Source organism: Heterodontus francisci, chromosome 39, assembly GCF_036365525.1.
Source record: "Heterodontus francisci isolate sHetFra1 chromosome 39, sHetFra1.hap1, whole genome shotgun sequence".
In the NCBI taxonomy this organism is placed as follows: Eukaryota; Metazoa; Chordata; class Chondrichthyes; order Heterodontiformes; family Heterodontidae; genus Heterodontus; species Heterodontus francisci.
This window is the reverse complement of record NC_090409.1, coordinates 36456897-36470636: the sequence shown is the minus strand read 5'-3', so window position 1 is coordinate 36470636 and position 13740 is coordinate 36456897. Positions and strand designations below refer to the sequence as shown.

The window sequence follows — 13740 nt, the reverse complement described above, 5'->3', positions numbered from 1 at the left end:
ATTTCCGAGGCTCTCTCTCGAATACAAGGTGGCATGGTTTCCTGGACTGATGTGAACCCACCATCAGCTCTTGGAGTTGGATACCAGACTAAAACAACAACAACTTACATTTAGGTAACGGCTTTAACGCACTAAAGCATATCAAGGCTCCTTATGGGAGTGATTAGCAAACATATCGTGATATTAGAACAGATGCTCACTCAAAGAGGTCGGTTTTTAAGGAGCGTCACAAAGGAGGGGAGAGAGAGGCGAAGAGGTTTAGGGAGGGAATTTCAGGGCTTAGGGCCCCAGGCAGCTGAAGGCACGGCCGCCAATGGTGGAGCGATGGGAATCGGGGGATGGGCAAGAGGCCGGAACTTTTCCTCGGATGGTGATGGCAAACACGAGGGGACATAGCTTTAAGTTGAGGGGTGATAGATATAGGACAGATGTCAGAGGTAGTTTCTTTACTCAGAGAGTAGTCGGGGCGTGGAACGCCCTGCCTGCAACAGTAGTAGACGCGCCAACTTTAAGGGCATTTAAGTGGTCATTGGATAGACATATGGATGAAAATGGAATAGTGCAGGTCAGATGGTTTCACAGGTCGGCGCAACATCGAGGGCCGAAGGGCCTGTACTGCGCTGTAATGTTCTAAATTGTTCTAGAATGCAGGGATCTGGGAGGGTTGTAGGGGCTGAAGGAGGGGACAGAGATAGGGAGGGTTGTCGGGGCTGGAGGAGGTGACAGAGATAGGGAGGGGTTGTAGGGGCTGGAGGAGGGTACAGAGATAGGGAGGGTTGTAGGAGGTTACGGAGATAGGGACGGTTGTAGGAGGTTACGGAGATAGGGATGATTGGAGGAGGTTACAGAGATAGGGAGGGTTGTAGGAGGTTACGGAGATAGGGATGATTGTAGCAGGTTACAGAGATAGGGAGGGTTGTAGGAGGTTACGGAGATAGGGAGGGTTGTAGGAGGTTACGGAGTTATGGGATGATTGTAGGGACTGGAGGAGGTTACAGAGATAGGGAGGGTTGTAGGAGGTTACAGAGATAGGGAGGGTTGTAGGAGGTTACAGAGATAGGGAGGTTGTAGGAGGTTACGGAGATAGGGAGGGTTGTAGGAGGTTACGGAGATAGGGATGATTGTAGCAGGTTACAGAGATAGGGAGGGTTGTAGGAGGTTACGGAGGTAGGGAGGGTTGTAGGAGGTTACGGAGTTATGGGATGATTGTAGGGACTGGAGGAGGTTACAGAGATAGGGAGGGTTGTAGGAGGTTACGGAGATAGGGAGGGTTGTAGGAGGTTACGGAGTTATGGGATGATTGTAGGGACTGGAGGATGTTACGGAGATAGGGAGGGTTGTAGGAGGTTACGGAGATAGGGAGGGTTGTAGGAGGTTACAGAGATAGGGAGGGTTGTAGGGTTTCAGCAGCAGATGACTTGAGGCAGGGGTGGAGTCTGGTGATGTTACGGAGGTGGAAATTGCCGTCTTTATTCATGGAGCGGATTTCGAGTCAGCAGCTCATCTCAGCGTCAATGAGCACACTGAGTTTGTTTACAGTCTGGTTCTCAGGCAGTTACCAGAGTGGGAGATGAGGTTTGTGGCACAGTGTCAAACCCACATTCAGCCCTGGAGTGACTCAGGTTTCTGCAAGAATCACAAGTTCAGGCAGCAGAAGCTATGAAGAACCAGTCCCTTTGTATCAGGCTTGGCTCAGTGGGTACAGCAGACTTGCCTCTGAGTTCGATAATTGTCGGGTTGTGCCCCCAACCTGGACACTTCTCGTTCATTCTCGGGGCATCGCTGGCATGGCCTGTACGAGGACAGGCTATCACAGCTCAGCTGGGTGCCAGCTGGACTCAGTGGGTAACCCCACTTTGGAAACTTAACCACATGAAGCCACGGCTGACACCGCATTGTCAGTGCTGAGGGAGTGTTGTGCAGTCTTTCAGACGAGATGTTAAACTCAGGCCTCACCTGCCCGCTGTGGTGCGTATCAAAGATCCCACGGCCAGGACTTAACAAAAGAGCAGGGGGGGGGCTCCCCCCTCGTGTCCTGGCCCTTTCATCAAAACCAGATTATCTGGCCATTATCACATTGCTGTTTGTGGGATCTTGCTGTGTGAAAACTGACTGCTGCCCTTCCTCAATTACAGCAGTGACTGCGCTTTAAAAACTACCTCATTGGCTGTAAAGCGCTTTGATACACCCAGGGGTTGTAAAAGGTGCTATAAAAATGCAAGCCTTTGTTTTTTGTTCTCTTCCTCATGTGCAGAAGGTTAAAGCTCAATCGATTTAGAATTTTAAAGCGATTAAAGGCCATCAGTCCTTGAACTCACTGCAGCCCATCTTCGGGAGGTGCTAGTTTATTGGCCGTTTGATATATCCAAGAAACTGCAAGGACAGGATACCAGCATCTGCATAAAACTGAATATTAAATATTGACGCTATAACAACACAACGTCATTCACATAATTTATAATAACATATACATGATAGGCATACAGAAGTTAAAGTGCAGTGGCTTCAGATTACAAAACAGCAATATCATTAAAGAAATCCATTTCTGTGCAAAAACAAACACATCCTGAGATAATCAGCACACTCAGTCCCCTCCCACCTGCCTTACTACTGGAAACAAAGCTGCTCGGACTCTGCTTGTATCAGTTTCCTGTTGGATCTGAAGTGTTGGCACAGTGTCGTGTGGGACCGGAGACACAGGCCGTCCCTCAAGAGGTTAAAAGAGCTAACAACCTCTCTTCCCAAGGGCCCTTGGAGAAGTGACTGTGCTGTTCCCACAATCCATCAACTCAAAATTACCCACTTTATTCAACTCAATTTATATACTTGCTATTGTTGGAAATGAACTCAAGGAGGGTAGGTTTTCACCTTGCGTGCTGGTCAGCGGGCACCCAATGGGAATGTACTTCAATCCAGCCATCACGTTAGTTCACATTATTAAGTCAAGGTCATACCCCTATTATCTCTCAGTTACCTGTGACTACTATAACCAATACATCTCCATAGCCTCGACATTAACAAAACCATTACATGGCAAACAACACCAACTTGCATTTATATAGGGCCCATCATTGTTGGAAAACAACCCAAGGTTCTTCACAGGAGCTCAAATGTGACAGCGAGGCGCGTAAAGTGATATTAGGACGGGCGACCAATAGCCTGGTCGCAGAGGTAGGTCTGAAGGACAGAGAGGTGGAGGGGCGGAGAGGTTCAGGGAGGGAATTCCAGAGCTTAGGGCCCCAGGCAGCTGAAGGCACGGCCGCCAATGGTGGAGCGATGGGAATCGGGGGATGGGCAAGAGGGCGGAATCGGAGGAGCGCAGAGATCTCGGAGGGTTGTAGGGGCTGGAGGAGGTTACAGAGGTAGGGAGGGTTGCCGGGGCTGGAGGAGGTTACAGAGGTAGGGAGGGTCGCAGGGGCTGGAGGAGGTGACAGAGATCGGGAGGGTCGTAGGGGCTGGAGGAGGTGACAGAGATAGGGAGGGTTGTAGGGGCTGGAGGAGGTTACAGATATGGGGGGAGGAGGGGTGGGACCAAAACCATGGAGGGAATTGAAAACCGAGACGACAATTTTAAAATTGCCACTACACTTCTGGACCTAATGCTCAACCAGTTATCCTAACAGCGACGAGACACAGGCTAAAGCACTGAACTAGTACTCGGTGGGAACTGAAGGTGGCATAAATGAGGTTTCAAGATCTGAGAGCCATTTTATAACATAGCTATAAGCGGCGACTTTAATTCGGGTAGGGGGCACAGAACTGGAGTCTCCCTGTGCAAGCTTCAGGTGCACTGGGATCAAGGACCTCCGCCCACTTGCAGCAGGTACCGAGAGCAAACTGCCTTCAAAAAGGAGCTGGATAAAAACCCAGAGCTGGGAGGAGTGAAGGTTTCGGGAAAGAAAACGTGCATGGAGATGATTGAATCATGACCATTCAAGATCAGGTCAACAGTGTTGTTCCGTCACCTTGAGCTGTCTATAGGTTTCTAGTTCAGTAAGCCCTCCCTGTCCCACGCCCGAAACCTCTGTCCTTCCCACTGTGACCTCCGGTCATCTTCCCTCTCTCTTTGCTGAACATCCAACCATCCGTACCCCTTCTCAACTCTCACTCTTATTGCGTCACATCCCTCCTCATTTCCAAGCTGCTACTTAAGATCTTCCTTTGTCAGTCATGTCCCTGACCCTCCACCCTAACCCCATGTGCATTGTCCAATCTTGCCTTTGTGCAAAGCAGTTCTGTGTGCATAATGTGTAACTCCTCGATGGTTCCGCTGTTGAGGTCACCGGTGTCGGAAGGAATCCCCGACGGTGCGTGGTCTGTGGTCAGAGAAAGGGCTGGGGGGGGGGGGGCCGAATGGCCTCATCTTCTTCAGCCCATAATGTATTAATACTGCCGTGAAAGTTACTGACATTTCCTAATAAATATGGAAAAGGTCTGTGGGGTACCAAACAATGCTGCAAAGCAGGCTTTCACCAGGCCTGGGGTCTGCAATCTTTCAGAAGCAAACTGGCTTAGAATGTCTCTGGATCTTGTTCCACTTCCAGCACTGAAGGGTGCAAGGAATCAGCAAGGTAAGGGGTGCAGCATCACTTGGGGTAAGTGTGCAGCAAGGTAAGGGTTGCAGCATCAATTGGGGTAAAGTGTGCAGCAAGGTAAGGGTTGCAGCATCAATTGGGGTAAGTGTGCAGCAAGGTAAGGATTGCAGTATCAATTGGGGTAAATGTGCAGCAAGGTAAGGGGTGCAGCATCAATTGGGGTAAGTGTGCAGCAAGGTAAGGGGTGCAGCATCAATTGGGGTAAGTGTGCAGCAAGGTAAGGGTTGCAGCATCAATTGGGGTAAGAATGCGGCAAGGTAAGGATTGCTGTCTCAATTGGGGTAAGTATGCAGCAAGGTAAGGGTTGCAGCATCAATTGGGGTAAGTGTGCAGCAAGGTAAGGGTTGCAGCATCACTTGGGGTAAGTATGAAGCAAGGTAAGGGTTGCAGCATCAATTGGGATAAGTGTGCAGGAAGGTAAGGGTTGCAGCATTGGGCTAAGGGTGCTTCCATGGTGTATTCACACAGTCGCTTGGTTCTCAATGACCCTTTATTATTTTGACCTTGCGCACTGGAGAGCGATTTTACTGACTGCAAGAGATAGACAGAGGAAAGGTTATTCATACAGAATCTCATTCCACGTAGCTCAGTATTTATTTGGGGATTATTGTGTGAAGAGATATTCACCTTTTGTAGAATATATTGCCAGGCCCATCAGCAATGTAGCCAAGATCACAAGTGAGACAAGTAACAGGTAATAATGTCTCTTCTTTATGCTGAGTCGCAGTTCACACTGGGGGAAACCTGAGGAGGCTGAAAGCAGAAGAATTGGAATCAATAAGGTCTTCATAGAGTCTTTGTTAGCACAGTCTTAACAGCAAGTGCATACAATGATGTCAATGAACAAAAACACCTATCTGCACAAACATACATGCACAACATGGTTCTGAGTTGGAAGATTGTGGGTTTAAGACCCATTCCAGAAACTTGTACACAAAATACTAATTTGACGTTATCAGTGCCAGTTCTGAGGGAGTGCTGCACTGTTGAAGGTGCCATCTTTCAGGTGGGGTTACAAGATCCCACGGCCACTATTTGGAAGAAGGGCGTGTTGGGGGGGGGGGGGGTGGTGGTGGGGGGGAAGTTCACTTGGTGTCCTGGGGCCCATATTCATCCCTCAGCCAACATCTCTAAGACTGATTGGTCATTATCACATTGACGTTTGTGGGATCTTGCTGTGCGCAAATTAGTATTTCTTACATTACAACGGCCACTCCACTTCAGAAAAGTACTTCATTGGCTATAAAGTGCTTGGGGGACATTCTGAGGTGGTGAAAGGCTCAATAGAGACACCAGTTCTTTCATTTAAGCCCTGAAACTAGCCTGCCGTTTAAGGGGTAGCTTGACAAACGCATGTGGGAGAAAGGAATAGAAAGACATATGATCATTTCACACTTCCCCACAATATACTCCATCTGCCAACTTCTTGCTCACTCACTCAAACATGTCTGCACCGCCCCCGCAGCCTCTTTGCATCATCTTTTTACAATTTATATCAATGACTTGGTTGAAGGGACCAAAGGTATGGTTGCTACATTTGCTGATGACACAAAGATAGGTAGGAAAGTAACTTGTGAAGAGGACATAAGGGGGCTACAAAGGAATATGGATAGGTTAAGTGAGTGGGCAAAGACCTGGCAAATGGAGTATTATGTGGGAAAGTGGGAAATTGTCCACTTTGGCAGGAAGAATAGAAAAAAAATCATATTATCGAATTGGTGAGAGATTGCGGAGCTCTGAGATGCAGAGGGATCTGGGTGTCCTAGTGCATGATTCGCAGAAGGTTAGTATGCAGGTACAGCAAGTAAGTAGGAAAGCTAATAGAATTTTATTGTTTATCGCGAGGGGAATTGAATACAAAAGTAGGGAGGTTATGCTTCAGTTATACAGGGCATTGGTGAGACCACGTCTGGAGTACTGTGTACAGTACCGGTCTCATTATTTAAGGATGGATGTAAATGCGTTGGAAGCAGTTCAGAGAAGGTTTACTAGACTAATACCTGGAATGAGTGGGTTGTCTTATAGGAAAGGTTGGACAGGTTAGGCTTGATTGAAACATATAAGATTCTGAGGAGTCTTGACAGGGTGGATGTGGAAAGGATGTTTCCCCTTGTGGGAGAGTCTAGAACTAGGGGTCACTGTTTAAAAATAAGGGGTCGCCCATTTAAGACAGAGATGAAGGGAAATTTTTTCTCTCAGAGGGTCGTGAGTCTCTGGAATTCTCTTCCTCAAAAGGCAGTGGAAGCAGAGTGTTTGAATATCTTTAAGGCAGAGGTAGATAGATTCTTGATAAGCAAAGGGGGTGAAAGGTTATCGGGGATAGGCGAGAATCTGGAGTTGAGGTTACAATCAGATCAGTCATGATCTTGTTGAACGGCGGAGCAGGATCGAGGGGCCGAGTGGCCTACTCCCGCTCCTAATTCATATGTTCGTATGTTCTTCACAGCGTCCTGTCCCACCCAGCTGTGCGTCATCGGCAAACTTGGATACATGGAACTCGGTCCCTTCATCTGAGTTGTTGATACAGATTGTAAATGGCTGAAGCCCAAGCACTGATCCTTGCGACACTCCACGAGTTACACCCTACCGGCCCACAAATGAACCGTTTATTCCGCCTCTCTGCCCGTTAGCCAATCCAGAATGCAAGCGAATATACGGAAGGATATCCTGACAGGGTGAGATGAAGAGGGGTGGGAGAAGGTACATCTGGAGAAGGAATAACAGGACGGAATATGATGTAATTATCCATCCACAGTGATTTAAGAAATTCCTATTCCGGATGACAGTGTGGAAAGTTTGATTATACACAGTACATTATAACAAGCTGCCACCTGATAGGTTCAGACTGTGCGTCTGCTTGTTGAGTAGATTGGTCACTGAACAGGTGTAGGTGCCACAGTCATCCAGACTGAGCATGTGCAGAAGCAGTCTCTGTCTCGTATTCCAAAGGGCCAATCCGCCTGTCGCCGTGATATTCTCCCCATCCTTTGTCCAAGAGAATTCCGGCTTTGTGCCACTTTGCACTGAGCAACTTAGAGTCGCGTTGCTCCCGGAGCCGGTTTCATTGGCTGTCATGGTAACCGAAACTCCTGCAATGGGTTCTGGGAAAGGGAGCACAGTGACGTGAGTAGGGAGCAGTTATGCAACTGAATTCATTCTTTACCGAATCGCATTCTTTTTACGAGGATCGATCAAATCATTTTGCTATCAAGGTGAGGATGAACATTTGGACCTGGGGAAAGTTGCTGCTACTGGGCCTCTGGAGCGAGCCTCAAGCACTCCTCGGACAGGTACAGCACGGGGTTAGATACAGAGTAAATCTCCATCTACACTGTCCCCATCAAACACTCCCAGGACAGGTACAGCACGGGGGTTAGATACAGAGTAAAGCTCCCTCTACACTGTCCCCCATCAAACACTCCCAGGACAGGTACAGCACGGGGTTAGATACAGAGTAAAGCTCCCTCTACACTGTCCCCCATCAAACACTCCCAGGACAGGTACAGCACAGGGGTTAGATACAGAGTAAATCTCCATCTACACTGTCCCCATCAAACACTCCCAGGACAGGTACAGCACGGGGTTAGATACAGAGTAAATCTCCCTCGACACTGTCCCCATCAAACACTCCTATGACAGGTACAGCACGGGGTTAGATACAGAGTAAATCTCCCTCCACACTGTCCCCATCAAACACTCCTATGACAGGTACAGCACGGGGTTAGATACAGAGTAAATCTCCATCTACACTGTCCCCATCAAACACTCCCAGGACAGGTACATCACAGGGGTTAGATACAAAGTAAATCTCCATCTACACTGTCCCCATCAAACACTCCCAGGACAGGCACAGCACGGGGGTTAGATACAGAGTAAAGCTCCCTCTACACTGTCCCCATCAAACACTCCCAGGACAGGTACAACAAAATTCAGATGTCCTGCAAACCCCGCACCCTCCCCCCACCCCCCCCCCACCCCCGTTCCCCGCCCCACAAATTGGACCCCAATTCTGTCCCACACAAACACCTGCCACAACTGCCCTCACTCACCAGACTCGGCCAGCTCTGTCTACACCATGAACACCTACTCACCGTAGACGGTCACCTCTGTCGAAGCTTTGTCCTCTGCCCCATCGTCAGCAGTCACTGTGATCTGATAGATGCCTTGGTCACTCTCTGCAAACCTGGAGAGGACAAGAGAGCCAGTCTCACTGTCAAACCCGATCCGGTGGCGATATGGTGTGGACGGCAGTGTTTTGTTTTTGCTGACGATATATTGCAGGATTCGAGTGGGGCGCTCCTTTTCCACTTTCCAGGTGATACTATGGAGTTTGTTTGATGGCTCCACGCGGTAAGTCGCCTCCAGATAAATGGACCGGCCGCTAATGCCGTAAATGGTTTCCTCCTTCAGATGCACGTTCAGACACAACGCTGCAGCTATAGCATGAGGAGATCAAAGTCGACATTAAAGCAATTCCCCCAGCACCCAGGTTTCTCCCCAATACCAACATCTAACGTTTTTCTTCGCGTTATGAAAGTGCTTCCGTTTTTCAACATCTTTTTGAGGACTCGGGTTTTAAAATTGTGGAAATGGATTCAGTAGGAGGACTGAAGAGATTCCATAGACTTTAAAATAAAGGTCACTTAAAGGACTTTCGGATTTGGTTTAGAAACACGCTTATTGGAAGTCACATGTCTTCAGCTAAGTAAACAGCAAGAGCCTTGGTGACTGGGGTGAGTTGTTCACAGAGAAGTGACAGGTCAGGATTTATGGTGGTCAAGAGTTGGTTTCGTTTTGGATACTCCACCTCTCCGAGAAACTCTGAGAATCCAGTGTGACAGCTGAAACCCCTGATGCCACATTTCTCCTGGAAAGCCTGCCAGACTAATCCTTGACATCGTCTGAAGGGAACTGCTCCAGAAAGATCCGGTGACAGCCTTCTATGCATATTTGGGGTGTTAGAATAAAGGGACAACTGATATCATTCCATGTCCTCTCCTTTACCTTCAAGAACTAACGAGTATTTGGCCAAACTATTTTTTTGTCCTTTTTTGTAATGGGATCTCTGCAGAGAAAACTTCTTTATTTTTTCTTTTGTGTGTGTGTGTTGGGCTAGGTTAGAAGGGAACTTTCATATTTCAATCTGTGTGTTAATGTTTTGCATCTTTACTGAATAATTCTTGTTTTATAATAAATTAATAATTTTGTTGTTTATTAAAGAAACCTCATTGGTGGATTTTATTCTGAAATAAAAACAGAGTATATAATTGGCCATATGGGTAACTGGGTAAACATTTAAATATATGTTGTGACCTGTGGAGAAGTGGAACTAGAAAAGACAGTGCACTCCTCCAGCCTTGGTTTTAAAATTTACTCTCGGGATGTGTGCATCGCTGGCAAGGCTAGCATTTGCTGTCCATCTCTAGTTGCTCGTGAGAAGTGGGTGGTGGGGCGTCACCTTGGCCTGCTGGTCATGGGTTGATATAATTGGGCCCAGTTCAGAGGGCAATTGAGAGTCAACTGCATTGTTTTGGGACAGGCCAAGACCAGGAAAGGATGTCAGTCTTTTCACATTCTGACTGGCCATGGGAAGGCGGGACATGGTGATGATGGACATGTTGAGTGACCAATAATGGGAGAGGTCAGGGCAGGGTGGTTGGATCATGTGATCAAACCTCCAGGAATACATCCAACCAGAGCTGACAACTTAACAGAAGCACAGGAAAATCCTTTGTGCTGGGGAAATGGAGGTTCCTGCTCCCAATCTTCGGCCAGTGATTCTGACTGGAGATGCTAAACATGCAAACTTTGGCATGTCAGGAGAACGGTCAGTAAAAAAAGCCCCCTCCAGTTGTGCAATAAGATAACAGGACCCAGATCTCAGAGACAACTGATAGAGGGAGGCAGACACACAGTACATCATTACCCCAGACACAATCACACAAACCGGAGAGAAATGATCGAACAGGAGCAAAATCCATTAAAAAGAGTACAAAACTCCAGAGGTGAGTTAGAGACTGGCATCTAATCGAGGGGTCCGGGTGGGGGGGGGGTTTATATATAGAATAACAGATACACGGGAGTGAGTTACAGACTGGAATCTAATCGAGGTGTTCGGGGGGTTTATATATAGAATAACAGATACCCGGGAGTGAGTTACAGGCTGGAATCTAATCGAGGGGTGCAGGAGTTTTATATATAGAATAACAGATACCCGGGAGTGAGTTACAGACTGGAATCTAATCGAGGGGTTTGGGGTGGTTTATATATCGAATAACAGATACCCGGGAGTGAGTTACAGGCTGGAATCTAATCGAAGAGTTTGAGTGGTTTATATACAGAATAACAGATACCTGGGAGTGAGTTACAGACTGGAATCTAATCGAGGGGTTCAGGGGTTTTATTTAGAATAACACATACCCGGGTGTGAGTTACAGACTGGAATCTAATTCAGGGGTGCAGGAGATTTATATACAGAATAACAGATACCTGGGAGTGAGTTACAGACTGGAATCTAATCGAAGGGTTCAGGGGTGTTATAGAGAATAACAGATACCTGGGAGTGAGTTACAGACTGGAATCTAATTAAGCAGTTCGGGGGGTTTATATATAGAATAACAGATACCTGGGAGTGAGTTACAGACTGGAATCTAATTAAGCAGTTCGGGGGGTTTATATATAGAATAACAGATACCTGGGAGTGAGTTACAGACTGGAATCTAATTAAGCAGTTCGGGGGGTTTATATATAGAATAACAGATACCTGGGAATGAGTTACAGACTGGAATCTAATCGAGGGGTTCAGGGGTTTTATTTAGAATAACAGATACCTGGAAGTGAATTACAGACTGGAATCTAATGGAGGGGTTTGGGGTGGTTTATATATCGAATAACAGATACCCGGGAGTGAGTTACAGGCTGGAATCTAATCGAAGAGTTTGAGTGGTTTATATACAGAATAACAGATACCTGGGAGTGAGTTACAGACTGGAATCTAATCGAGGGGTTCAGGGGTTTTATTTAGAATAACACATACCCGGGTGTGAGTTACAGACTGGAATCTAATTCAGGGGTGCAGGAGATTTATATACAGAATAACAGATACCTGGGAGTGAGTTACAGACTGGAATCTAATCGAAGGGTTCAGGGGTGTTATAGAGAATAACAGATACCTGGGAGTGAGTTACAGACTGGAATCTAATTAAGCAGTTCGGGGGGTTTATATATAGAATAACAGATACCTGGGAGTGAGTTACAGACTGGAATCTAATTAAGCAGTTCGGGGGGTTTATATATAGAATAACAGATACCTGGGAGTGAGTTACAGACTGGAATCTAATTAAGCAGTTCGGGGGGTTTATATATAGAATAACAGATACCTGGGAATGAGTTACAGACTGGAATCTAATCGAGGGGTTCAGGGGTTTTATTTAGAATAACAGATACCTGGAAGTGAATTACAGACTGGAATCTAATGGAGGGGTGCAGGAGATTTATATATAGAATAACAGATACCTGGGAATGAGTTACAGACTGGAATCTAATGGAGGGGTGCAGGAGATTTATATATAGAATAACAGATACCTGGGAATGAGTTACAGACTGGAATCTAATCGGGGGGGTTCGGGGGGGTTTATATATAGAATAACAGATACCCGGGAGTGAGTTACAGACTGGAATCTAATCGAGGGGTGCAGGAGATTTATATATAGAATAACAGATACCTGGGAATGAGTTACAGACTGGAATCTAATCGGGGGGTTCGGGGGGGTTTATATATAGAATAACAGATACCCGGGAGTGAGTTACAGACTGGAATCTAATCGAGGGGTGCAGGAGATTTATATATAGAATAACAGATACCTGGGAATGAGTTACAGACTGGAATCTAATCGGGGGGTTCGGGGGGGTTTATATATAGAATAACAGATACCCGGGAGTGAGTTACAGACTGGAATCTAATCAAACAGTCTATAGAACAGCAAAATGCTGTCCTAATAAATGTTAATTATGTGTTGAGGATTTGTATGGAGAAATTGCTCAGTATGTACAATAAACTGTAATTGGGAGAGGTAACTAGACCAGGGAAGCAGCTGCTGTCGTGTACAAACAATGGAACTGAACAGGATGTGTGGCCTCTTTGCTATAGATCCTGCAGACGGAAGAATTTGATTCGGCTGGATTATAATCAGATGATCGAGGCACGGGGGAAGATTAAAACAAGTTTCTCAAGGATGTTAGCAGAGCTGAGCAAATACTGAATAGGCTAGTGCTGTTTTCTCTGAGGAACAGAGGTCTGAGGGGTGTCAATCAATAGTTATTTCAATCAAGAAGGAGTTTGAGCAGGTAGATGTGGAGATGTTTCCAATTGTGGGGGAGACCAGCACTGCAGGTATGACAGTCACTAATAAATCCAATGGGGAATTCAGGAGAAATGTCTTTCCCCAGAGAGTGGTGAGAATGTGGAACTCGCTCCCACAGGGAGTGGTTGAGGTGAATAGTATCGATGTAGTTAAGGGGGAAGCTGGATAAACACGAGGGAGAAAGGAATAGAAAGATATGGTGATGGGGTGAGCTGGAGAAGAGGTGGGGAGGAGGCTCGTGCGGAGCAGGAACACCAGCACGGAGCAGATGGGCCGAATGGCCTGTTTCTGTGCTGGAAATTCGATGTAATGCAGCTGCCCCTGTATTTCGACTGCTGTCTGATCTGACTGGGCTCTCCCAGTCTCCTGCTTCGCCTCCCCGCACACCACCCACCTCCATCCACCCCACCCCCCCCCCCCCCCAACCAACACCAGCAGGGCACGTGAGCAACCGGTAAATTCATCACTCTGCTGTTCGTGGGATCTTGCTGTGTGCAACATGGCTGCCAAGGCCACCTGCATAGCACCAGCTGGTTGCATGCTCGCCTCCGTGTTACACGCCCCACTCCAGAGTCTGAACACAAAAATCAAAGCGGACACGTCGGTGCAGCACTGAGGGAGTGCTGCCCTGTTGGAGGTGCCGTTTTTTTGGTTGCGATGCGATACCGAGACCCCCATCTGCCTGCTTGGGTGGCATTATCTGGAAGAAGAGCAGTGGGGGGAGTGGAGGAGGGCGGGCAGGGGTGGGGGGGTGTTCTCCCCTGTGTCCTGGGGCCAATATG

The 13740-nt window shown here is 47.3% G+C and overlaps 1 protein-coding gene across 7 annotated transcripts in view; it reads right to left on the bottom strand.

Annotated features, from left to right (window-relative positions):
• Nucleotides 1-2437: 2437 nt before the first annotated feature.
• The window catches only part of LOC137352728 (hepatic and glial cell adhesion molecule-like), a 43754-nt gene continuing 32451 nt past the window's right edge, over nt 2438-13740 (bottom strand). For all 7 annotated transcript variants that reach the window (XM_068018478.1, XM_068018477.1, XM_068018476.1 and 4 more), the window contains exons 3-6: nt 8687-9031; nt 7427-7696; nt 5223-5348; nt 2438-5126 (exon numbers count right to left, since the gene is read on the bottom strand). In XM_068018478.1, the coding sequence (XP_067874579.1) occupies nt 5089-5126; nt 5223-5348; nt 7427-7696; nt 8687-9031 (779 nt within the window). In that variant the 3' untranslated portion in view covers nt 2438-5088. The remainder of the gene's footprint in view (nt 5127-5222; nt 5349-7426; nt 7697-8686; nt 9032-13740) is intronic.